A 27135-nucleotide genomic window follows, 5' to 3' on the forward strand; every position below is an offset into this window, starting at 1 on the left:
CTTACATGTGCATTTGAATACTAATTGGTGACACAGCATCCAACATGCCTCCTTCAAAGCACCTTACCTCCAGTTGATGCAATTCCAATGGCCTGACCTATGGTCTCTATCTACTGCGCGAGGAAACAGATGCAAACCTGTATCTTTCCATTTAGCATTAGGACAGAAACTGATTAGTCCATTGCATCACATTAAACCTCAGTTTTTTCATTTAATACAGTACTCTCTTTTAGTCATGCTTAGTGTTGATTGTAAACATACGCTTCTGGCATAATAAGATTATTTTTCTCAAGGACATTCAGAATGTTCGCAATTAAGTTTTAAGGTAAGTGACAACGCATCTTACATGACAAGAATAAAAATGTTGCCGACATAAATGCAGTGACTACACTTCAAATTAAGTCATTTCCTGCTAAATGAATGGCACAAATAAATAAACAAAGTTGTGGATTTTCATATGAACTATGACGATGTGCCATCCCATTATTGGTCTAAATATATCTATATTTTGGTGGTGCTGGTGATGGTAATGTTAGTGACAAGTCATTCAGAAACCTGGACAAATGCTCCAGACACAAGTTCAAATCCCACCACAACCGCTGGGAGAATTTGAATTCAATTAATAAATCGGGAGTAAAATGCATGTCTCGGTAATGATTAACACAAGATTACTGGATTGTCATAAAAAACTCATCTTGTTCACTAATGTCCTTCAGGGGAGGAAATCAGGGGAGGTGCTTTGAAGGAGGTATGTCGGATGCTGTGTCACCAATTAGTATTCAAATGCACATCTACCCATTCTGGACTACACAACTCCAAACACACACACACACAAATGTCTTTGACTCTTAATTGCCCTCTTAAATGGGTAGCAAGCTGCTCAGTTGTGGGTGGCTCAACATCACCTGTTCAAGGGAACTAAAGATAGGCAATAAACATTAGTCCTGCCAGCAATTCTGACATCCCAAAAACACATTTTTAAATATGTGAATAGTTACCAAATTGCCACATCCTATTTTACAAATGGTGTTCCTTATTGGAACCTTTCCACTTATTACAACAAACTAGCTGGTTTTCATCAAACTCTGGTGTTAGACAAATCAGATTATGCAAAAATAACTTGTCTGTCTGTCTTCACACATGGATATAAAATATATATTTATGGCACGAATCAAACAGGGGAGCTCTCCTGGTAGCCGAGTCAATATTTGTCTCAGCCAACATCACTTAAATTATATGGTCATTAATCCCATTGGCATTTGTTGTATTTTGCTTTTGTGCACACTAACTATCATGTTGCCCCACATTACAACAGTGACTCCTCTTCAAAAAGCGCTTTGGATTTCCTGATATCATTTTAATAACACAATTTATTTCCTTTCCTTCTTCATGAAAAACACAAGGGGCAGCATGGTGGCGCAGTGGTTAGCACTGCTGGCTCATGGCGCCGAGGTCCCAGGTTCGATCCCGGCTCTGGGTCACTGTCTGTGTGGAGTTTGCACATTCTCCCTGTGTTTGCGTGGGTTCTGCCCCAAGAACCCTAAGATGTGCAGGGTAGGTAGACTGGCCACGCTAAATTGCCCCTTAATTGGAAAAAATGAATTGGGTACTCTAAATTTTGAAAAACACACAGAAGAAAGGTCACATTGATATATGATCAGTTCAACTGATTTTACTTTTGCCTACAGATCAAAAACTCTTGAATAGCTAAACTCGTCTGGTAGTTAACAGTAATAGCCCCATCCACTGCCAAGGTACAGGGGACTGTTGGATATACCATTCTTCTGGATGGGATTTGAAGCTATGATCACCTATCCTTTCCCACTGCAGCAAACATTCCTGAGCACTAATTGCAAAGTTAATTTGGAGTATTGCTCCTTTATGAATTAAGGCCAAATAAACCAATTTATACCCTGCAGAAACAGGAATGACGAGAAGTAGGAAATTCAGTCCTTCGAGCTTGCTCCATCATTCAATCAGATCATGGCTGATCTCTTCCTGGTCTCAATTCCATCTCCTTACCTTTTCCCCATATCCCTTTAACCCATTTTTTAAACCAGAAATATGTCTATCTCCTTCTTGAAACGACTTCATGATTCAGACTCCCCCGCACTATGGGACACCAAGTTCTGCAAATTCACCACCTCTGCGAGAAGTAATTCCTCCTCATCACAGTTTTAAATCTACCACCTCTCAACCTATATCTGTGACCTCTCTAATTGGATTGCTCCACAGGGGAAACAGTTGGTCAATGTTACTTCATCAATTCCTTTCAGTATTTTATATATCTGAATCAGATCTTTTCTCCTTCTTCTAAATTCAGTGAGAATAAGCCCAAACTATTTAATCTCTCCTCATATGTACGTTCAATGTACCATGTCAAACATTTGTGCTAAAGTAAATATTTCAATTATGAGTAAATACTAACTAAAAGTATAGAGGTTGACAGCCGATTTGAAGCCTACACTTCAGAATATGATGACAGCATTATAAACCCAGAAAAAGGGCAGCACGGTGGATCAGTGGGTTAGCCCTGCAGTCTCACGGCGCTGAGGTTCCAGGTTCGATCCCGGCTCTGGATCACTGTCCGTGTGGAGTTTGCACATTCTCCCCGTGTTTGCGTGGGTTTCGCCCCCACAACACAAAGATGTGCAGGGTAGGTGGATTGAACACGCTAAATTGCCCCTTAATTGGAAAAAAATTAATTGGGTACTCTAAATTTAAAAAAATAAATAAAAATAAACCCAGAAAAATGTGTCCTTGATTGACTTGACATACATTTCAAAATGAATGCGCTTCTGCTCTTATTCCACATTTAGTTAAGCTTTCCACTAACACAAAACTCATAGCATGAGCCGAAGTTACTTTGGGGCAGGTTCTGGGTGGTGTAACGTCCCACATGGAACATACGGGGTGGGAATGCTTGTCTATCCCATTATCCTTACGGAGTACGAGCTCTCCTGCCAGGGGTGGGGCATCCCAATGTGGGGTCCACAATGTCAGTGTTGAATGAGTGTACTGCCCCGGCATTGTATTGACAACTGTGACACAACAAGTGATTTTGCCTTGATTAGCCAATGACAGAGAGTGATCACAAAGCTGGAGGAGGCAGTTTGTTATTGCAGGTTAGGGTCAGAGGGCACCTTCACCGTGAGACATCCTTTCAACAACTTTACAGTTGAATTAAAAAATAGCCATAGCTAGCAGACCTCCATCGTGGCGGGGACGTACCGGTGGCCAGGTTTGGGGCGGCGTTGGTGGTGGGGGTGTTGGTTCGACCTAATACCTGCTTGGAGTGCTGGCCTCCTGGTCCTCCTCCAGTTAGCTGCTGTGCTATCTGTGCCAGGGAGGGGCCCGCAGGACAACTAGAATTTTCCAGTTGGCTTCTGATCCATGGCCTTAGTTGCACTTTTAAAAAAATATTTCTTTATTCTCCTCATTTTTCACATTTTCTCCCAAATTTACACCCACCAACAATAAACAATAATCAGTAACAAATATGTCAATCCCCATATCAATAACAACGATCCCATCCTCCCACCAAACCCCAAACATTATCCCGCATGTTTACATAAACAAATAACAAAAAAGAATCAGGATACACCCATGGTCACCTAAACAGACACCCTCCCACCCACCCCCCAACTAATGTTCGATGTTATCCAGTTCTTGAAAGTGCATGATGAATAACGCCCATGAATTGTAGAACCCCTCCATCCTTCCCCTCAGTTCAAACTTAACCTTCTCAAGAGTCAAGAATTCCAACAGGTCCCCCTACCACGCCAGGGCACAGGCTGGAGAGGTTACTCTCCATCGCATCAGGATCCGCCTTCGGGCGATCAACGAGGCGAAGGTTACAACATCTGCCTCCAACCCTGGCTGGGACACCCCGAATATGGCCACCCGGGGGCCTGGGTCCAGTTTCACATGCACTTTAGAAATTACCCTAAAAACTTCCTTCCAGTAATCCTCTAGCTTTGGACGGGACCAAAACATATGAACGTGATTAGCGCGCGCCCCCCCCCCCCCTCCCCAGCAATGTTCACACACATCTTCTGCTCCTTCAAAGAATCGGCTCATCCTCGCCCTCGTGAGGTGTGCTCTGTATACCACCTTCAGCTGTATCAGCCCCAACCTCGCACACGAGATGGAGGCATTCACTCTCCGGATCACCTCACACCAGAATTCCTCCTCCATATCCTCTCCCAACTCTTCCTCCCACTTTGCTTTGATCCCTTCCAGTGGTGTCTTCTCTTACAAAATAGCTACGCAAACCACTGACACTACCCCTTCTCCAGTCCCCCTGTCGTCAGCACCTCCTCCAGCAAAGTGGAGGCCGGCTCCTCCGGGAAGTTCCGCATCTACTTTCTGGCAAAATCTCAAACCTGCATGTATTTAAACAATTCCCCCTGCTCCAGCCCATACTTCGCTTCCAGCCCCTTCAGCCCTGAAAACCAACCCCTAAGAAACAAATCTTTTAGTGTCTTAATCCCCTTCTCCTCCCATTTCCGAAAATTTCCATCCCACCTCCCTGGCTCAAATCTGTGGTACCCCCGAATCGGCATTTCCTCTGACCCTGCCCTCAACCCGAATTGTTGGCGAAACCGCCTCCAAATTCTCAATGAAGATATTATTACCGGACTCCCTGAGTACTTCCCCGGGGCTATCGGGAGCGGCGCTTTTGCTAGTGCTTTCAATCCCGGCCCCCTGCACAAACTCTCCTCCATTCTGACCCACTGGGTAACAACCCCTCTGACCCAGCTCCGCACCTTCTCCACATTTGCCGGCCAGTAGTAATACATCAGGTTCGGAAGACCCAAACCCCCTGCCCGCCTTCCCCTCTGTAGTAGCACTTTTCTAACTCTGGCCACCTTCCCTCCCCACATGAACGAGGTAATCCTTCCCTCAATCTCTCTGAAAAAAGCCTTTGGCAGGAAAATCGGCAGGCATTGAAAAATAAACAAAAACCGCGGCAACACGTTCATTTTAATCGCCTGTAGCCGACCCGCCAGTGACCAAGGGAGACCATACCACCTTGCCAGATCAGCTTTCACTCCCCCCACCAAATTATAAATGTTGTACCTGCGGAGCCCCCCCCCCCCCCCCCCCCAACCACTCCCGAGCCACCTGCACCCCCAGGTCGGCCTTAGTTGCACTTTTAATTCACTTAATAAACAATCCATTATTTCCCTTCCGACTTGGCCTCCAGGAAAATGACTCCGGGATAGGATGGTGCTGGCAAAATCAGCATGCCAGCCACTGCCACAAAATTATGTGGCCGCCAGTCTCTGTTTCCACCCTCCTGTTGGAGCTAAAATTCTCCGTTACGTTTCAAATTCATTTTGTCAGCTGGGTAATAAGATAATTAATTAAGGATAACTAATACAGAAAATGTCAAAACATGCAATATTTGTAAGTATATTTCAATTATTTAAAAAGGTAACATATTGAAAGAAGTGCTAAATTTCTCAGTTTTATTAGTCAAAATAATAGCTCTTCGCAAGGTGGCTCTTCTGCCAAAAAACAGACATTTCTACTGATATTTTTACTAAAACACTAACACTATGGCCGAGATCTACTGGCTGCGTTGTGCCTCAACAGCAGCGCAGCCGGTAGATGCCGGAAGACTCCGCTTCCAGGATCTACCCGGCTTGCGATGTCTCGAGGGAATCTAGTGATCTAACCAGAGAGTGCAATCTAATCCCCTCGCTTTCGCGATCTCGGGCATTCACCGTTCAGTGTTGGTCTCCACAAACGGAGACCAGATGGAAAGCCACTCGTGGGAGTCTCCCAAGGGATCGGAGATTCCCAGGTGCTTGCCCTCTGGGCAAGGTTGCACTGTGACACTGCTGGTACCACCTGGGCACTGCCAACCAAGGTACCCAGGTGGCAGTGCCAGGCTGGCAGTGCCAAACTGGCATTTCTCACCTGACAGGAATCTGGCCTTGGGGTGCCCTATGTAGGTGCAGGGGGTGGGGAGGGGGAGAAGACCCACCTGCCGCTTGGGTGGGGGTTCAGGGTTTGCATTGGCCGGTCAAGAAATCGTCACGCCGTTTAAAAATAGTGTCTCGATCTCTCACTGCACGAAGAAATTCCGGCAAGCGGAGTTCCTCAGTACAGAAAACGGGTCTAAGTGCGGCCTAACCGTACATTGCTCGCTGAGGGCCCCAATCTATCAAAAGGCCGTTTGATAGCGTGGTGATTCTCGATGCTCCGAACACCGGGAAACCCGGCTAATCGTGCGCACTGTAGGACTCTGTTCCCATTCGAGTAGATCGCACCCTTTACCAAAGGCCATTTCAAATCTTGGGAGAGTGCAATTCTGACTTCCTATTTGTAATTTAAGTTTCCATTCATTACAATGTATTTCAGCTGCATCTTTGTTTTTGCAGTCTTTATTATTTAACTAGGCACAAACCGCTCATCATGGTCAAGCATATCAATGAATATTCCCAGTTTGTAAAAATGGTTGATGGTGACATGATCCTGTGGTGCATAAATGATTGATATGTTCACATAAAAAGTTCGAGGGGAGGAAATTTCATGTAATTACCCAATTTTATACTTTAGATTTGCTATGATAATATTACTGCACATTTAAAAACTCTACATAAAGAAATGGATGAAACAGTGAGTTTGTATATTATACTTTCACCTCTTGGGCCTGAATTTGAAGGCAACCTAGATTGACAACCTGTTAGGAACACAACAGCAACTTAACAAAGATATACCAAGATGATTCATAGATGTGGAATCAGACAAAAATTGACATAGAGGCAAAGAGATATCAGAAGGTATCATAAGCATAAAAATAAATTTGTTTTAATCAGGTTCTTAAAGAAAAACAGGGTGCTGAGTTGGAGAGACTTAGAGATGGAATTCCAGGGCCTAGGACCTGAATGGCTGAAGGCATAATAGCTAATGATTAGGGGGTGGGTTGCGCTGACGGCAAAGAAAGTAGGGCCGCATATGAGTAGAGTTGTTGAAGGAATGCAGGACGTTTTAGAGATGGAGAATATTACAGAAATGGGGAGGGTAAAACTATAAAGGGGGTTAAACAAGAAGGTGGTAATTTTAAATTGGAGGCATTGTAGGGACTGGGAGATAAAATAAGTCAACTCGCAGTTGCATTTTGGATGAGCCGAAGCCAAGTGCAAATTGTGATTTTTCACTTGAGCGCTATTCCTCGCCAGATCGCAATCTCGCTGCCGGCAGTGGGGAAGAAGAGATCCTTAAGGAACTCCACAGGTAATGTTGCAGTGGCAGGAAGAGAAGCCATTACTGGAAAGGTTCTAGGGGATACTGGAGGCAGACCCACTCAGTTTGACAACGGAAAGAATTTGGAGATAGATGGCGTGGTGGATCACGTCAAAGGCAGCAGAGAGATCAAGAAGGATGAGATGGGATATAGGAACATAGAACATACAGTGCAGAAGGAGGCCATTCGGCCCATCGAGTCTGCACCGACTCACTTAAGCCCTCACTTCCACCCTATCCCCGTAACCCAATAACGCCATCTAACCTTTTTTGGACACGAGGGGCAATTTAGCATGGCCAATCCACCTAACCTGTACGTCTTTGGACTGTGGAAGGAAACCAGAGCACCCGGAGGAAACCCACGCAAACAGGGAGAGAACATGCAGACTCCGCACAGACAGTGACTCAGCGGGGAATCGAACCTGGGACCCTGGTGCTGTAAAGCCACAGTGCTATCCACTTTTGCTACCGTGCTGCCCGTGAATAGCGCAGCACAGTAACAGAGGGTGTGTCTGATGATTTTGACTGGAACCATTCCAGTACTGTGGCAGGAACAAAAATCTGATTGATGAGATTCAAATATGAAGCTGCAGGAAAGGTGGGATTTGGGAAGTAACAGCAATCTGAATAAAATGATGGCACTCCACTGGTAAATAACCAGTTAAATTCCTGAAAACTTCTCCCTGCTAAATATGGAACTATTTTGGACAGTTTCCCAGTGCAATACATATTTCAGTTTCCTTGTCTGTTAGTTTGCCCATGATAATATTTGGTTAATTCTGTAGGTTCTCTTGGTAGTGCACAGTGAATATTTAGACGATAGTAAGCTATCACCATTACTATTCTAGGTAGATAACCATATTTTTGATTTTGAGACATTAATACAAGGAAACGGGCACTAGGAAACGCAAAACTGCTTTGCCTCGAGAGCGTGGGAACCTAAGAGAACATTTAAGCAGACTCTGAATGACCAAGTAATATATTTTCAACCGTGAACTTTGAGCAAGCAACCTGAAAATTTGTGTTTCAACAGCAATATTTAGTAAACATCTTTGAAATCTTCACACAACGTCCCGACATTTAAATTATAATTGCAGACTGTGGCCAAAATCTTACGTCCTTGTTCGTGGCTGGGATTTTCCGGTGCCACTGAGCGTGAATGGAGTTTTGGTTGGAATGCCAAATTTTCCATTCTTGCTCGCGACGGGTCCCACCATAGACGAGACCGAGAATCCGGTCTTGAATCAATAAATTGCATCAAATTTGGCGTGTTCCAACGACAATGTCGACATTGCGTAGAGTCTCTCAGTTTGAACAAAATAAATCAAAACATTTCATCTGTATAAAAATCAATATGTATATTTTTTCCTGCCTCATTGCATATGGTAAGTAGAACAGTATTCTGCTGTTTTTGAGTTATTTGTCCTTTTTCCATCATGCTTTTTCTGTTCCTGTATCTCTTATGCCTTAGTAAGTCTTTTGGTCTGCCTTTTTTGGCTCACCAGATTTTTATCCTTGGTCCCTTCCGCTAGAAGAACTGATGCGATAGCATAGTTTGATATAGATGTGAAGTCTGAGTTTGGAGATTGGGATGTGTACTCCATGTTAAATGGACCCAAACCAGATCAAGTACAAAATCTCACACACAAAATTGTTTCCTTGATAGTAGGTTTATTCACAAGATGCAGCCTTACAGATCTCTGCCTCCTAATTACTACCCATTGTGCCCCAGCTGACTGTCTTTATACTCTGAAGAGAAATTTTTAAAAAGTCAGTAAATTGAACAAAAATGACAGAGGATGACAGCTCCTGCTGCGGCACTAACAAAAATCAAAACGTCAAACTGATCAAACTAAAATGTCATTCACAAAGGTGATGATGCACTCCAGCCCCTGGCCGTGATGTCTCTCTTCATATTCACTGGATTAGAACAAATTACATCAATAAATTAAATAGAAATAACTAGGGGATGACAGTCCCTGGTGCGGCACTGTAACAGAACTCAAAATGTCAAAGGAAACTTAGCTAATCAAACTAAAATATAATTCCCAGGGTGATGATGCACCCCTGCCCCTGCAGCATCCAGCAGAATGCAGTGACTCTCTTATACTCTTTGTAATATAAACCAAAAACAAATTAAACAAACATGAGGGGATGACAGCTCCTCGTGGGACACTGTAACTAAAGAGCGGCATGGTAGCACAGTGGTTAGCACGGTTGCTTCACAGAGCCAGGGTCCCAGGTTCGATTCCCGGGTTGGGTCACTGTCTGTGCGGAGTCTGTACGTTCCCCTGTGACTGCGTGGTTTCCTCCGGGTGCTCCGGTTTCCTCCCACAAGTCCTGGAAGACTTTCTGTTAGGTGAATTGGACATTCTGAATTTTCCCTCCGTGTAACCGAGCAGGTGCCGGAATGTGGCGACTAGGGGATTTTCACAGTAACCTCATTGTAGTGTTAATGTAAGCCTACTTGTGACTCTACAAAGATTATTATTATTAAAGAAAAATTGCAAAGGAAACTTAACTAAAATAAAATATCATTACTGGAGGTGATGATGCATCCGAGCCCCTGTAGTGTCCACCAACTGCGATGACTCTCTTTACACGTGATCAAATCCTTAATCAAACAATACCCGTTGCCTGTGTATCTTTAACAGCATAAATGAACAAAACAAAAATAACTTTATGACCCACCTAATAAACAAAATATATAACAAAAATGGTTCTACATAAACTTTCAGCATGACACACAATGGCTGCCCTTTAATGGAAAAAAAAAGAATCCTGTTTTGAGCATGTACGACAGGGTGTTTCTCAGAATCCACAGCACCGAGAACGACCCCACTAATAAATGGGACTTTGTTCTTTTTTGGCCTCGGGAGGGAAAGCCCAGCAAAGCCGCACTTACCTCACTTCCTCCACTGCCGAGCTCAGCTCATCAATGTAGAAATAGACCAGGGGTCATTTGTAAATACGTCCCGATCTCTGGATCCCTCACCAAGGCCTCTGGACCCGCCTAACCTACCTCTTATGGGATCCTCAAGCTCTCCCCTCATCCCACCTCTTAAGGGAGGTGCCTTGCCAGTCTGGCAGTGCCACGTGGGCAACCTGGCACTGCCATGGTGGTACTACCAAGGTGCCTGGTTGACAGTGGGCGTGCCAGGTTACAACCCTGCCTAGAGCCTGACCACCTTGGGCTTCCAATAGCCTGGGAGACCCCCCCAACCGGTGCTGTTATGCCTGGTCCACATTTGTGTGGACGTGCTAAACAGTGCCCAGTTGAGGCCTTGCTGGGGAGGCCGTTAGTTCCCGGAGCTGGGATAACCCAGCGCTGACAAATTTAAATGAGCCTATGGCAGAAGGCTGTGGAGGCCAAATCCCGGAGTGTCTTTAAAACAGAGATAGATAGGTTCTTGATTAATAAGGGGATCAGGGGTTATGGGGAGAAGGCAGGAGAATGGCGATGAGAAAAATATCAGCCATGATTGAATGGCGGAGCAGACTCGATGAACCGAGTAGCCTAATTCTGCTCCTATGTCTTATGGTCTAATCTGTATCTCACCCCGCGAGGGCGAGATCCAGGTGTCGGCCTCTGGTTAGATCCCATTAGATCTCTTGAGGCCTCTCGTGAGATCTAATGGCCTTGTTGCATCACCGATTCAGGTGAAACAAGGTTGTTTGATTATGCTCAATGTCCTTCTTATCAATTTATCTTCTAATTTGTTTGTAGTCACCAAACATCTTGATGCTCAGGGCTTCTACGTCTGTTCTTGATCATCATCCTGAACACTTAGGTAATGTTTGAATTGACAGTGGCTTTCCCTGCTCACCCTACAACCACCACACACACACTGAGAAAAGGGAAAGAAAATATTAATAAAATAAAAGGATAAGGATCTTTGATTCAAAGGGATAACTTCCAGTCAATGTCTTTCTGAAGTTCAGGCTTTCGGTTTGATATTTCCTTTCTTCCAGATTTGATATGATCTTCTTAGGCAAAGTTGTCTACCTTCCCTGCAGACTCAATCATTTCAGTTCACAGCAGAGGATATGCGAGACACTCACTGCTTTCAAAATAGGTCAATTCTTTTACTTCAGCCCCTGAAGAGCAACAAGCTGTTGGTCTCTTAAAAAATCTTCAGCTTCCTCCTACATGGAGCGGAGAGAGAACACAGCTCCTTTCAGCTCTTGAAGTCTAATCGATTCTGGAAGGTTCTTTCTTGAAAAGGTGCTCTACATCACTGACTCACCATTGAAGAAAGAAGGTAGACCTCTGAAAATTAAGATAGATCTCCAAAGATTTGCAGATTAGGCGGATTGGCCATGCTAAATTGCCCCTTATTGTCCAAACTAAATTGCCCATTAATGTCCAAAGATGTGTAGGTTAGGTTACAGGGATAGGGTGGGGAAGTGAGCCTAGGTAGAATGCTCTTTTGTAGGGTCGATGCAGACTCGACAAGCTGAATGGCCTCTTTCTGCAATGTAGGGATTCTATGATCTCCTGGGATATTGTGCGGCCGGAATACGGACCCCCTCCAGATCACCTAATCTGGAAGGTCCATGTTTGGATGCTCCTTGACCTATTGCTGTGGTGTTTCAGATCCAGAGTTGTGCGCGGTTTCCATCCTGAACTTCGGAGGCAGCCCCAGGCATTGTTTAGATGAGTCTCAACATCTGCATGCCACGTTGTTCCAAACGTATTTCAGGCCACCATGTTTTCCTGCTGGCACCTCGAAAAATCTGGTGTGGGGGCTTAGGCCTTAATTTGCGTCCCATCAAGGGGATGTTACCCCCTACACATGAGCTCTTATTTTGCATGGGAAACTTTGATATGGCGCCTCATTCAATGTCTCTGGAAAACCAAGGACAGCATATCCTCAGTTCCCATTTATCCATGTTGTTCTTTCCTCAAAAACTCCAATAGATTACTCAAACATGATTTCCCTTTCACAAAACCATTGACTCTGCCTGATTGCATTGAGATTTTCTCAATGCCCTGGTGTAACTTCCTCAGTAATATTCTAAGATCATTGGCCTGTAGTTTCCTGCTTTCTGTCTCCCTCCTTTCTTGAATGGAGGAGTAACATTCGCTATTTCCCAATCTGATGGGACTCTTCCAGAGTCTGGGGAATATTGGAAAATTAAAACCAATGCATCTACCATTTTAGCAGTCACTTCTTTTAAAACCCCAGGATGATGTTCATCAGGGCCTGAGGACGTGTCAGTTTTTAGTTCTAACACGTTTCTCAGTGTCTTTTCCCTGGTGATTGTATTTGTTTTAAGTTCCTCCCTCCTTTTCACCTCCTGATTCACATGTATTTCTCGGATGTTATTTGTATCCTCTACAGTGAAGACAGATGTACAAAATCTCTTCAGTTCATCCATCATTTCCTTTCGTCCATTATTAATTCTCCAGACTCTCTCTCTAGAGGACCAATGCTGATGTTACTTTATTCCTTTTTAAATACCTATGGAATCTCTGACTATCTTTAAAAAAATATATTTCTAGCTAGTTTTCTCGTACTTTAATTTCTTTCTCCTTATTAGTGCTTTGGTCCTTCTTTGCTTTTCTTTATATTCTGCTTGATCTTGGTGGCACGGTGACTCTGCTTCCTCACGGCGCTGAGGACCCGGGTTCGATCCCGGCTCTGGGTCACTGTCCCTGTGGAGTTTGCACATTCTCCCTGTGTTTGCGTGGGTTTCACCCCCACAACCCAAAGATGTGCAGGGTAGGTGGATTGGCCACGCTAGATTGCCCCTTCATTGGAAAAAAAAAAATTAGGTACTCTAAATTTCCTTAGTTAACCAAGGATTCTGCATCTTTCCCTTTTCTTTCTCACTGAGATCTCTGCTGACCCATCCCTTAACCTAACTTCCACTTTAGCCAACCAGGAAATCAGGTTAAGGGACAGGTCAGTAAAGATTCAGAACTTGCTGCTTAGCGCCTCCTCAACCCTTATCCATCTCCAAAGGCCAGTCATCTGTTACTATATTCCTGCTCTTTGGAATTCTCTTACTAAACCAATTTATCTTACTACTTCACTCCCTGCAGAAAGAAAGGAACTTAGGAACAAGAGCAGATAATTTAGCACCTTGAGCCTGTTTCACAATTCCATTGGAACATAACTGTTCTGGATCATAAATTAAGTCTACTCATGTTGGCTCCGTAATCCTTAATGCACTTGCCTAATAAAAATCTATCATTCTCAGTTTTGCAATTTGAGACTCAGCCTCAACAGCTTTACAGATGGAAAGATTTTGGTCGCAACTGAACTAAATGGGAACAAAATCCCCTAGCAAGCGTGTTTAGCGGCATACTTCCCAGCGCCGAGAAATACAACACTAAATAACGTCACTCGGGTCAGATCTGGGGCCTGACCCGAGTGACCCGAGGCTGCACATTGCCCCGTGTTCTGCACTGTGGAGTTCCAATAGGGAATCGGGTACCGGGTTCAACTCTTTCGGTGCAACAATTCATGCCGTAAATTAGAAGGATACACGTACACACACGTGTGTTCGGCCACCGGAATGGGACAAAGTACGGATGTCAGAGCTTTTTGAATTTCGCATAAGGGATACTCAAACCCGTATATTCAAATAATTTTTTATTTAGGTACGCAACCCATCTTCATCTTTTAACTCTTAATTTCAGAGAAATCTGGTGAAATTACTTCATACAACCTTCATGAAAATATACACCTGCTGAGATGCAGTCCCCAGAAGGGAGTACAAAGATTTGTAATTTGCTCCCAATAATGAGCAACTTGGTCCTAACTCAATATGTCAAGTTTTAATTGTCGCTGGCAAAATGTTTCCTCTGTACACAATTCATCAACCCCCATGAGTGGTGGGAGAGGGTTTTGCAAGTTAAAAATGTAAAAACAGGGAAGCATCCCCAACCCGCCAAGGGAATGTCTGCTATCATTTTCCAAGTTTACTCATGGTAAAATAATTTCTCTCTGAATTCTGGAATCATTGTTCTAACCTTCCAGGGCTTTTAAGGTTTCCATCTCATTTTTTCATCAAAATCATTGTATTTGGTTTGTTTATCTCTGGCAGATTAATTGCTTATGTCATCCTTTATGAATACTTGAATGTAATAGTTAACAATATTTACTGGACACGATCTACCAGCCGCATTGCGCCCGAATATGAGCACGACGCGGCCAGCAGATCCTGGAAGAGGATTCCCGACAGCCTACGCGCCTCATGAGATCTACCTAGGTCACACCAGGCGTCGCGATCAGGATCCCAAATCCAATGGGCGCGACCAAGCCTCTCACACCCATGTAGGTTTGAAACTCACTTAGGTATGATCTAACCGGCTCCTAGCGTCTACTGGCCTCCCCAGAGAGGTCCAAGTTGGGTGCCATTCACAGCCCGGGGATCTCCCACTCCATCGGAGGCCTCTGGGTGGTCAGGGACAGGACGGCCCCGGGCCCTTCCCCTTGAATGCAAGCACCTTGGCACTGCCAGGCTGGTACCCTGGCACTGCCAAGGTGCCCAGTTGGCACTGCAAAGCTCGCAGGAGCACTGCCGGGGTGCCCAGGTGGCACAGGGCCTGAGAGTGGCCATTTCAATGAAAGGAGGGTGAAGGGGAGTACGAAGGATGGGGGTGTACAGGGCAGGTTATGAGGGGCCTTCGGAAGGTTAGGGGAGTGAAGGTTGTGAGCCCGAAAGGGAGAGGGGGTCCTTAAAAGGGGGTGTTCTTCCTGTCACGTGGCAGGGATAGGGGGGGGGGCTGGCTTGCCCAACCTCTGTGGGTACTATTGGGCTGCCAACGCAGCGATGGTGCGTAGGTGGGTAATGGACGAGGAGGGGGCAGCATGGAAGAGGATGGAGGCGGCGTCTTGTGTGGGCACGAGCTTGGAGGCGCTAGTAACGGCGCCGTTGCCGCTCCCTCCAACGAGGTATACCACGAGCCCAGTGGTGGCGGCTACCCTCAAAATTTGGGGGCAATGGAGACAGCACAGGGGAGAGGTGGGGGGCTCGATTGAGGCTCCGATACGGGGGAACCATCGGTTTCTCCCAGGGAGCATTGATGGCGGATTTCTGGGCTGGCACAGGGCAGGGGTTAGGAGACTGAGGGACCTGTTTGTGGATGGGAGGTTCGCGAGCTTGGGGGAGTTAGAGGGGAAGTTTGGGCTCCCCCAGGGGAACATGTTTCGGTACATGCAGGTTAAGGCGTTTGCCAGGTGGCAGATGGAGGGGTTCCCCTTGTTGCCCCCACGTGGGGTACGGGACAGGGTGCTCTCGCGGGTGTGGGCTGGAGGAGGGAGGATTTCGGACATATACCGGGTAATGCAGGAGGTAGACGAGACCTCGGTGGAGGAACTGAAGGGTAAATGGGAAGAGGAGCTGGGTGAGGAGATTGAGGAGGGGACTTGGGCGGATGCCCTGGAGAGAGTGAATTCCTCCTCTTCCTGTGCGAGGCTTAGCCTCATACAGTTCAAGGTACTGCATAGGGCCCACATGACTGGGTCGAGGATGAGTAGGTTTTTCAGGGGCGAGGACAGGTGTGCTAGGTGCTCGGGGAGCCCAGCGAACCACGCCCATATGTTTCGGGCGTGCCCAGCGTTGGGGGAGTTTTGGAAGGGGGTAGCAAGGACGGTGTCGAGGGTGGTGGGATCCAGGGTCGAGCCAGGCTGGGGACTCGCAATTTTTGGGGTGGCAGTGGAGCCGGGTGCAGGAGGCGATAGAGGCCGGTGTTCTGGCCTTTGCGTTCCTAGTAGCCCGGCGGAGGATCTTGCTCCAATGGAAGGATGCGAGGCCCCCAAGCGTGGAGGCCTGGATCAATGATATGGCGGGGTTCATTAAATTGGAGAGGGTGAAATTTGCCCTGAGATGATCAGTACAAGGGTTTTTCAGGCGGTGGCAGCCTTTCCCGGACTTCCTGGCGGAACGGTAGGGAAATAGGCCGACAGCAGCAGAAACGGGGGGGGGGGGGGGGGTTTGGATTGGGGGGAGGGAGAACTGTGTACATGGGTCTGTGGCGGGTGCTATCTCTTTCCCTTTTGTTGTTTGGGTGATCTTTTGTTTGAAGTTGCTCTTGAAGTTGGGGCGGTATTGGTCTTGGGGTGTTACCGCGGTTGTTTGTTAATAGAGTTAAGATGTTTATATTTTGTAAAAATTTCAATAAAAATTTTTTTTTTAAAATAAAAGGGGTGTTCAGCGACCCCACAGTAGGAGGCCCTCAGTTGGGAGGAGGAGTGTGTGTGGTAATGCCCATGTGTGTTGGGGGGGGGGGGGGTTACATTGCCAATGGGTGGGTGGTGTGGGGACCCACAAGCCAACTTAGTGATCAGGACGCCCTTTCAAAGTGGTGGCCCGATCTCGAAGGAGCCAGTCTGGCCAGCGTGTTCAGCTCTGCAGTGATGAAAATAATTCGAAGTGTGTGCTTGACTGGGGAGAAACTTGCCAGGGCCCAAAAAAGTGTGGTTAGATAGCGGTGGAGTACTCTGACAGAGCCAGCAAACCCCGCCACAAATTACACTCGGAAACATTTCCATTATATCACGCCCACTATTTTTGGACATCTCCGGTTTTAAGTCTTTATACTGTGGTAGATATTGGCTGGCCCCGTATTGTTTTGGGTGGGAAGATTTTATTTGAAACCATAGTGATAGCCTCAACAGCTAGTTTTCACTATGGTTATGCTTCGCCCCTTAGATCACAAACGTTTCCAAATTTTACACTCATCCATTGAACACCTAACATTTTAAAAGATTGCTAGAAGTCATTTATCCTCTTTGTTCATTTTCATTCTCATGCAGCCAATTTTTGTATGTGGCATCTTTTTTCAGAAACAATTTCACCATGGTTAGTGTTCATGTTAGAAAGAAATGGTTTTATATTGCAGCTTTTCACGTCACTAAAATGTCTCAATTAGCTATTGTTTTTTTTTCTAAAAATTTAGATTACCCAATTATTTTTTCTATTAAGGGGCAATTTAGCGTGGCCAATCCACCTACCCTGCACATTTTTGGGTTCTGGGGGCGAAACCCACGCAGACACGGGGAGAATGTACAAACTCCACACGGACAGTGACCCAGAGCCGGGATCGAACCTGGGACCTCAGCGCCGTGAGGCGGTTATGCTAACCACTAGGCCACCGTACTGCCCCTTCAATTAGCTATTGTTACACACACACACACACACACACACAGACATAACAAATATTCATCATTAGAATGTCTTGTAAATGGCTGAATGTCCACTACAACACCCGGGGAACTCAGTTCTCCTGTGCAAAATACGTTGGAACCTTTAATGTCCATTTACACCAACTTAACAGGAGGCAGAGCAATATCTTAAATTTGGCATCTTGAGAAACACATCTTGAAGAGCCAGCATAGATTCTATGCCCATTTCTTGATGTGGGATTCACATCTACAGTCTTCCTGGGCAATATGCTGCTAAATAAGTCTGAACTATCCATAGTTTCTGCTTTAAATTGGAGGCAGGGTAATTGCCAAACTTGTGGTTGAAACTTCCCAGGCAATTCTGTGCAGTCCTTGACTTCCAACATATCTTCCAAGATAGCTCTGCAAGACGACCTTCCAGAGAACAGAAGATCTGGCTTATCTTTCTTGTTTGACTAACTTTATAATGTTTAAAGGTTTTCCTCTGTCAAGCAATTGTAAATGATCTTCTCAAAAAACATAACTTCTGGTCATAGAATAACAAATGTAAAAATAAACAACCACAAACAAAAAATTATAATTATAAATCCTACCATCTTCTAAATCCTGCTGGAGATTTTACGTGGGGGTGACAAACAAAGGGAATTAGCCTTATACTCGAGGCACCACCTTCATCTATTATTAAATACTTGCTGGTTGTCAGAATACAGACGATCAACATGGGTTGTAAAGTACACCAATTGGTATTTAATTTCAAAGCAGCAAATGGAATGAAATATACAGTATGTGCGCAGATTAAAGTTTGCAACCAAATTCCTTTCATAGGAGAGTTATCAGCCAGCACACTTGCACCCTAAGGGACATTTAATTTGCAATCAAATGTTAAATTAACATTAATTCCAGAAGGAGCAGGGCACAGGTGATTGATAATGTATATCTGATTTAGTAATCCGAACACATTTTGCTCTGGGTAAAGGGCACGGCTGCTTGTAGAACTGTGAAATGCAAGGTCTCATATGACGAACTCACTTGCTGAAGTTAAAGAATTGTTCCACTTGTCTATTAAACCAGCTCACTCTCAGTTTTGAGCGCCTCTCCCGCAACCAATGTGAACAGCTTTTTGTCTACTGCCAACTTCACAAACCCTCGTGATGATGAACCAAAAGGCGCACCAGTCTTCATAAAATGGTTCCACATGGATACTTTTACACCAGCTGTGGTTAAACATCCACATCAGAGAGACTTTGAAGGTCGAGATCAAGAGTGCCACATTTTCCCATTTACGTCCTGCGACATATGCCCTTATTTCTAGGTTCGCAGCAGACTGAATATGACAAGTGTAACATAATGGGATATGTTTTACAATGATTAGCAGTACAAAAATAATCTAAATTCGAGAGAGAATCTCAAATAAGCAAACAATAAACTCCATAATAATCTATAATAACTGATGCCTGTGCAGAAAAGGTCTAAAATGATAAAATACTAATCGCGATAAGCCCAAGTCCTTAGCTTCAGCATAATTAACATTTGAAAAGGTCGCCGTAGCTTTTTCAGACAGGATTTGTTGATTTTGTCTACATGTGTAAAAATGGTGTGTAACGTAGATCGCAGACTGTGGATACTACCTTTGAAACCATAGTAACACAATGATTCATTTGTGAATAGTATCTCTGGTTGCTACGACGAGGTCTGAGTATGTGATCACTGAATAGTGTCTTCAGATTCATGTTAGTCACATTATACTGCACGACACAAAGGCGCATAAGGACAATGTGTGATCACCAATATTTCAAATCAAAGACCACATTATTGTTGTACACTTTGAATTTGTCTTTGCCCATACAATTGCATTTCGAATTTGGTGCCGCAAATGTAGCTCCTGCCTTTGGACACTTGAAACAATCAACTAATAGCCACAGTTGTTCCTGCTCAATAGAAAGGCCATTAAATAGATATAAAGAAAATATGTGCACACTTCTTTATGAAAAATGAACTCTCGAATGACAACTACCTCTCAGGGAGTCCAACATGCATGTGTTTTAAAATATCACCTCAGAAGCTGTTTGTTAATTTGATGTGCTATATAGATCAGTGTGAATTGCCTATTATGTATATGACAGTGGCATAAAAAAATGTGAGCCCATCACTGCTCACCTTATTCGCTGAGCAGTTCACTCTAAACCTAATATTGTATTTTTTCACCCCTCAAACAAGCTGGGAACCACAGGTTTCTTTCTATCCCGCCCAGTACCTTCATAATTTTAAATATCTCTATTAATTCATCTGTTCTAATAAAAACCACACCAAATTTTCACGTCTGCCAGCAGAATCCCAATAAATCTATGCTGTGCTTCCTCTATTGCCCAACATCCTTTCTAATTGGGCTGCGCGTGTAAAAGTGATGGCATTAGTTAAGAACAGGGTCGACCATAGGAATATCATCTCCCACCCACCAAATATGTACCTCAAATCATGCTCTGACAGCAGCATGTGGCGCAGTGGTTAGCACTGGGATTTTGGCGATGGGGACCCGGGTATGAATCCCAGCCCTGGACCAATATCCATGTGGAGTTTGCACATTCTCTCTGTGTCTGCGTGGGTTTCACCGCCACAACCCAAAGATGTGCAGGTTAGATGGATTGGCCATGCTAAATTGCCCTTAATTGGAAAAAAAATAATTGGGTACTCTAAATTTTTTTTTTTTAAATCATGCTCTGACAATGCTTTAAGTAATTTACGTTTTGACAAAAAGTACAAATGGTGCAACATCTGCGCAGAGACCAACATCATCAATAAAGATATGGCGAGTGATCAGACAGTAGAGGCTTCGGATTCGGTCTCCCTTGAAAACAATGGTCTACACACAACAGGATTTGCATTCTCCTGCAAGGACATCACACCTCTGCCGCTGATGTAATTCCAAACCAGCATGGGCTGTGGTCACCTGGATCAGACTGTTCACCATATTGTGAATAAATGTGGCCGATAATAGCTTGCTGCAGAATTCAAGGCAATCCACTTAACAACACAGAACTGTGACTTGGCTGTCCAACTTGGACCCATACTTTTAAACCTACGAGATTCATATGCATGAAGAAAAATATCCTTGCTATAGTGTGGAATTCAAAACCACACATCGTATTTCCCAACTGTGTTCTTACTAAGATTGTATATAGATTTACCATTACATGTTATATTCTGTATCATTTGATACAAGACTCAGTATTTCCAAGTCATTTGACCTTATATTCCAGCCACCCCCCCTCCAGTTAAGGCAATTTAGCATGGCCAATCCACCTACCCTGTACATCATTGGATTGTGGGGGTTTGTGAGGGTGAGACCCACGCAAACACAGGGAGAATTAGCAAACTCCCCACGGACAGTGATTCAGGTCCTCAGCGCTGCGAGGCAGCATTGCTAACCACTGCGTCACCATGCCGCCCCATGGTTATTTTTTTTGACCACAATATATTACCTTATTACCTTATCCTTCAAGATGGTAGTGGTCGTGGGTTTGGAAGGTGCTACCTAAGGGCCTTTCGTGTGTTCCTGTAGTACATCTTGTAAATGATACACACGGCTGCAACTGTGTGTCGGTGGTGGAGGGAATGAATGTTTGTGGAAGGGGTGCCAATCCAATGGGCTGCTTTGTCCTGGATGTTGAGCTTCTGGAGTGCTGTTGGAGCTGCACTCATCCAGGCAAATGGAGAGTATCCCTTTACACTCCTAACTTGTGCCCTGTCATTGTTGGACAGCCTTTGGGGAGTCAGGAGGGGGAGTTACTCACTGCAGGATTCCCAGTCTCTAACCTGCTCTTGTGGCCACAGTATTTATATGACTAATCCAGTTCAGTTTCTGGTCAATGGTAACTCCCAGGATGTTAATGTTGAATGGGAGAGATTTATTATCCAAATATAGACTGGGATAGCCGTGGTGTAAAGGGCAATGGGGCAAGAGTTCCTAGGGGGTGTTCAGGAAAATTTTACTACAGCAATCTGTTTCCAGTCCAATGCAAATGCAGGCACTATTAGACCTGGTTCTTGGGAATGAGGTGGAACAAGTGGAGGAGAGGAACATTTGGGGGACCAGTGATCATTGCACCATAAAGTTTAGGATGACTATGGAAAAAGAAAAAAGGAACAAACCAGAGCAAGAATACTAACTGGAGGAAAATCAACTTCAATGCGGTAAGAACGGATCTGACCCCGGATAAATTGGAAATCAAAGGTTGACAGACAAAACAGCAATGGCTGCCTTTAAAGAGGTAGTTTGGGCATAGTTAAAGTATGTTCCTACATGGGGAAAAGGTAGGACAAAGTTTCTGGATGGCAAAGAATATAGGGATTAAGGTGAAAAAGAAAAAGTGTGTGCATGACAACTGTCAGGTGGATAGCAGAACCGAGAATCAGGCTGAATTATGGAAGCTTCAGACAGGAATTGAAAAAGCAAATAAGAGAAGCAAAGAGAGAGTATGAAAGAGACAACAGCTAATACAACTGAGAATCTAAAAGTCTTCTCAATAAATGGAGGCATAGGGCGGGTTAAGGACCAAAAAGGAAATTTACACATGGAGGCAAGGAGCATGGCTCAGGTAATAAGTTAACACTTTGCATCTGTCTTTACCAAGGAAGAAGTTGCTGTAAAAGAGGAGTTAATTCAGACATTTGAAGGTTTAAAAGTGATGGGAGGTGGGGGTTGGAGGACAGGGAGGGGGAGTATTGGATAGACTGTCTATGCTTAAAGTTAATAATAAGGCACCAGAGTCAAATGAGGTGCATCCAAAGATATTCAAGGAAGTGAAATTAGAAATAGAGGAGGCACTGGTCATATGTTTGAGCTTGCCTTAGACTCAAGGTTTAGGAGGACTGAATAGTTGCAAATGTCACACCCTTGATAAAAAAAAAAGAGTCTAATGTTAAGCCCAACATCTACAGGCCAGTCAGTTTAACCTCAGTAGTGGGAAAGCTCCTAGAAACAATAATTTGGCACAAAATTAATAGTTAATTAGGAAATGTGGATTAATGAAGGAAAGCCGGCATAGATTTGTTGAGGGCAAATAGTGTTTAATTAACTTTCTGAAATAAAAGGGACAGCAACAACATGGATACAAAATTGGTTGGGTGATAGAAACAGCCGTGGTTAATGGATGTTTTCGGACTGGACATAGGTTTCTAGAATTCCCCAGGGGTTGCAATTAGGACCCCTGCCTGGCCTGATATACATTAACAACATAAACCTTGCTCTAAAGGGCACAATTTCAAAATTTATGGATGATACAAAACTCAGAGGTACAGTTCTGTGAACCGTGGGGAGGATAGTGTAGAACTTCTAAAGGACACAGACAGTTTGGTGGAGTGGCAGATGAAAAATGAAGTGATTCACTTGCGCAAGAAGAACATAGCAAAAATACAAAATAAATAAAGAGTACAATTCTAAAGGGATGCAGGAAAATAGGGACCTGGGTGCATATGCGCATAATCCATTGACGGTGGAAGAACAGGTTGAGAGAGTGGTTAATAAAGCAGAGAGTAGGGGCAGCACAGTGGCACAGTGGTTAGCATTGCTGCCTCATGGCACCAAGAACCCGGGTTCAATCCTGGCCCGTGTGAAGTTTGCACATTCTCCCCGTGCATGCGTGTGTCTCACCCCCACAACTCAAAGATGTGCAGGGCAGGTGAATTGGCCATGCTAAATTCCCCCTTAATTCCAAAAAAGAATTGGGTACTCTAAAATTTATTTTTAAATATGTTTTTTAAATTGAAAAAAATAAAGCATAGAGTATCCTAGGTTTTATTTATTGGGACCAAGAATACAAAAGCAAGAAAGTTCTGTTAAACGTGCCTAAAACACTGATTTGGACTCAACTGGAGTGCTGTGCCCTGTTTTGGGGACAGTACTTTAGGAAAGATATGAAGGCACTAGAGAGTCTGCAGAAAGGATTTGTGGGGTACCAGGGATGAGAAACTTAAGTTATGTAGGTATACTGCAGAAATTGGGACTGTTTTTCTTGGAGAGGAAATTTGATAGATCTACTCAAAATCATGAGGAGTCTGTACTGGGTATATAAGGGGGGAGGGGGGGGGGACTGTTCCCATTAGTGGAAGGATGGGGAAACAAAAGGGCACAGATTCACAGTAATGTGAAAAAGAAGCAATGGCAACAGGAGGGAAAACTTTTTCAGGCAGCCAGCGGTTAGGATCTGGAATGTACTACCCGAGAATGTGAGCAAGACAAGTTCTAGCAAGGCACTCAAGAAAGAGGGAATGATCATCTGGAAAGGTTGAATATGCCAACAGCGGGGCTGTGGCACGAGCTGAAATGGTCCTTCAGAGAGCTAGCACTGATGCGACAGGCAGAATGATTGCAGCACAGGAAGAAGCCATTCTGTGACTAACTTTGGTTCCTTCCTAAAAGGTCGGCAGTATCCAGATCTATCAAATTATAACCCGGATGCAATATCCCACGTATAAGGAGTATAATGTAGAGAAATGAAATGACAATTTTAAATACAGGTTTAGCTACCATCCTTCTGAAACTGACATCGATGTGGATTTCTAATTCAAACATTTTACACTCACTCAGTCTTCCAACGCTTTCCTCCATATCTGTTTGAGCAATTACCTGGCAATCTTGGTTGTTAATAGCCTTATTTGAAAAGAGATGTCACAATTCTTCAAAAGCTTAAACTTCAAATCCAGGGTCCAGCAAATGCAGTTTAAAAAAAATATATATATACTATCATCTGCTTCATCACCAGTTGTTCAGGACCTTTTAAAGCTCTACTAAAGAGCAAAGTACTGAATGCTGGAAATGTGACATTTATGCTGAAAATAAGCAGTCTGCTGGCACCTGTGGAGAGAGAGAATTGTTAACGTTTCAGTTTGGACCAAAAGTCTGTTCCCATACCAGCCTCCCTAAACAGGCGCTGGAATGTGGCGATTAGGGGCTTTTCACAGTAACTTCATTTTGAAGCCGACTTGTGACAATAAGCGATTTTCATTTCAAGTCGCTGAAACGTGAACTCAAGTTTCTCTCCAGGGATGCTGACAGACCTGGTGAGTATTTCCAGCATTTTCTGTTCTTTATCATCTTCTAAAGCTGGCAGTGATCTTGGATTTTCCCCCTCCTTCTACATATATAGAGGTGGGAAGGACCGCGTCCCTAGCCGAGAAGGTCTCACTCAGATTGCTGTTGGTTTGACCTGGACTCACCTCTCCTCCATGCCCGTCAAAAATCCCGAAAATGGAAGGATGACTTTTGTTCACCAGATCAGTGAGGACGTCGAATCGATCTTCCATGTGATCCCGCCGGCCCTGGATGGAATACACAGCCACGTTGTTGCTCTTGTACTCCCAGGTTTTGGAGAACTCGGCTTCCAGGACGTCCAGCCCCCCGAACCGATCGTTCTGAATGATCTCCACCACTTTCCCCTTCATCATTTTCACCGCATTCTGGCTCGACTTCACGATGGTCTTCACCTCGTCCGTGTGGAAGAAATAACTCCAAAGAGCCAAGCTGATGCACAAGAGGAACAAAGTTTCCGGCCTCAGGAGAAAATAACGCATGATGCGGCCCAAGAGAGACAACAGAGTCATTGTATCTTCTATCATTTATTCTACCAACTTGGGAGAGAATCCAGCGATCAGTTCACCAGCATCCTCCGGAGCAGCGAGCTGCGCAGAGAAGGAAGGCAGCGTCTCCTGCGGCTTGCTGAAGCTGAGCTGGATCACCGACAGGCGGAACTCCCAGCGCTGGGGCAGAGAGACAGATGCAGGATTGCAGAGTGTGTGCCCGGGACAGCACAGCTCAGCTCACCTCACCTCCCTCCCTCCCTCCCTCCCTCCAACCCCAAACCCAAGCAAACACCGCTTCCTCCAGAGATCCCCCCCACCCCCTCCCCAACCTCTTTATCCCTGTTCCCGACAACACGATCTGCCGCATTCCCACTGCGGGAATACCCCATCCCAAAACACAGGGTAAACCCCCCTTCCCTCTCTCCCCCCTCCCCTCCCCAGCTGGTCCAAAACGGCTTGGATCGGGTTACTGTTCAAAACCAGTATCCCACCTCGGCAGGGGGCTGTGCGGCGCATCAGAGAGAACCCCTCCAGGAATCGCCATCCCGCCAATTCCTGCTGGCTGACTCCCCTCCTTGTGTTTGGTAGATTCTGCTTTGCAGCCTAGCCAGTGCATTTGAACGGGAGGAAGCAAGGATCAAAATTCAATCAGGGTGAGACATGCGCTGTCCCCGCTAGCGGCGAGTCTTCAGTGCTGGCTAATGGGGCACTTCTATTTATAGGAGCACCCATTGCACACTTCCAAACACTTGCTCTCTCCCAGTGTATGGTATCAGGGCGAAGGAGGAACATGAATTGCTTTTGATGTGACAAATCTGTAGGTTTGCACAGTAGAATAGGTAGCAAGCATGATTAGCTTTTCCACAATTCTAATACCGAGCAAATATTTTGGTGTCCAATGCCCAATTCTGGCTACTCTCCCAAAAATGTTTCACCGATATTGATTTGAAAGTATAATAATCTATATTTTAGGCATAGGATTTATTTACAAGTTGTGCGAACTTTCTACCCACTTTCAAACAATTATATATTGAGGGAACAGAGTTGGGTGATTTGCCATCAGAGTTGATCAGAAACAGAGGGAAATCAAGGGTCATGTGATGTGGGTGCTGGAGTGGTTACATCTTAGCGAGCTCTGGCTCTACTCGTCCTTTAATCCGTCATTTCATCCTGTGCACTTTTCAAACTTGCTTTTTCTTGGGCTGCATGGCTTGTGCTGTGTCCCTGGACATCCTGAGAAAGTAAGAAGTCTGACAACACCAGGTAGTCCCAACAGGTTTGTTTCAAATCACTAGCTCTTGGAGCACTGCTCCTTCCTCAGGTGAATGAAAAGGTGGGTTCCACAAACATATATATGGATGCGGTTTGGATCTGGAATGTACTACCCAAGAACGTAAGCAAGGCAAGTTCTAGCAAGCCCCTCAAAAAAGCTGGGTTTTATGGCTGGGGTTCCATGGTGTAATGGTGAGCACTCTGGACTCTAAATCCAGTGATATGAGTTCGAATCTCAGTGGAACCTTTCCTCTTTAAGGGCAGCACGGTAGCATAGTGGTTAGCACAATTGCTTCACACCTCCAGGGTCCCAGGTTCGATTCCCGGCTTGGGTCACTGTCTGTGCGTAGTCTGCCCGTTCTCCCCGTGTGTGTCTGGGTTTCCTCCGGGTGCTCTGTTTCCTCCAAAGATGTGCAGGCTAGGTGGATTGGCCATGCTAAATTGTCCTTGGTGTTCAAAATTGCCCTTAGTGTTGGGTGGGGTAACTGGGTTATGGCGATAGAGTGGAGGTGTGGGCTTGGGTAGGGTGCTCTCTCCAAGAGCCGGCGCAGACTCGATGGGCTGAATGGCCTCCTTCTGCACTGTAAAAAAAAACAATTCTATGAAAGAGGGAATGATCATCTGGAAAGGACGAGCATGCTGGGTTATGGGCTAACGGTGGGGACAGTGGCACATCACCCTGAGAAAGAGTTAAAATCCTTGTGTGTTTGTGACAGTGGAGTGAGCTGGGATGCGGCCCAGCTTTCAGTGGTGCAGTTACTGCTCTGTGGGCTCTAGTCTTGGTGTGCATCGAGATGATGGTCGTTATCGAAGATGTTGCCATTTTTTCCCAATTAAGGAGCAATTTAGTGTGGCCAATTCACCTACCCTGCACATCTTTTTTGGGTTG

At 44.9% G+C, this 27135-nt stretch overlaps 1 protein-coding gene across 1 annotated transcript in view; it reads right to left on the bottom strand.

The window, feature by feature from the left end:
- Positions 1–25219, bottom strand: part of ppm1lb (protein phosphatase, Mg2+/Mn2+ dependent, 1Lb) — a 185761-nt gene extending 160542 nt beyond the window's left edge. The window contains exon 1 of the mRNA XM_038815230.1: positions 24612–25219. Within this exon, the coding sequence (XP_038671158.1) occupies positions 24612–25010 (399 nt within the window). The 5' untranslated portion in view covers positions 25011–25219. The remainder of the gene's footprint in view (positions 1–24611) is intronic.
- Between the last annotated feature and the right edge of the window lie 1916 nt (positions 25220–27135).

The sequence above is a fragment of the Scyliorhinus canicula genome, chromosome 13 (genome assembly GCF_902713615.1).
Source record: "Scyliorhinus canicula chromosome 13, sScyCan1.1, whole genome shotgun sequence".
Taxonomy (NCBI): Eukaryota; Metazoa; Chordata; class Chondrichthyes; order Carcharhiniformes; family Scyliorhinidae; genus Scyliorhinus; species Scyliorhinus canicula.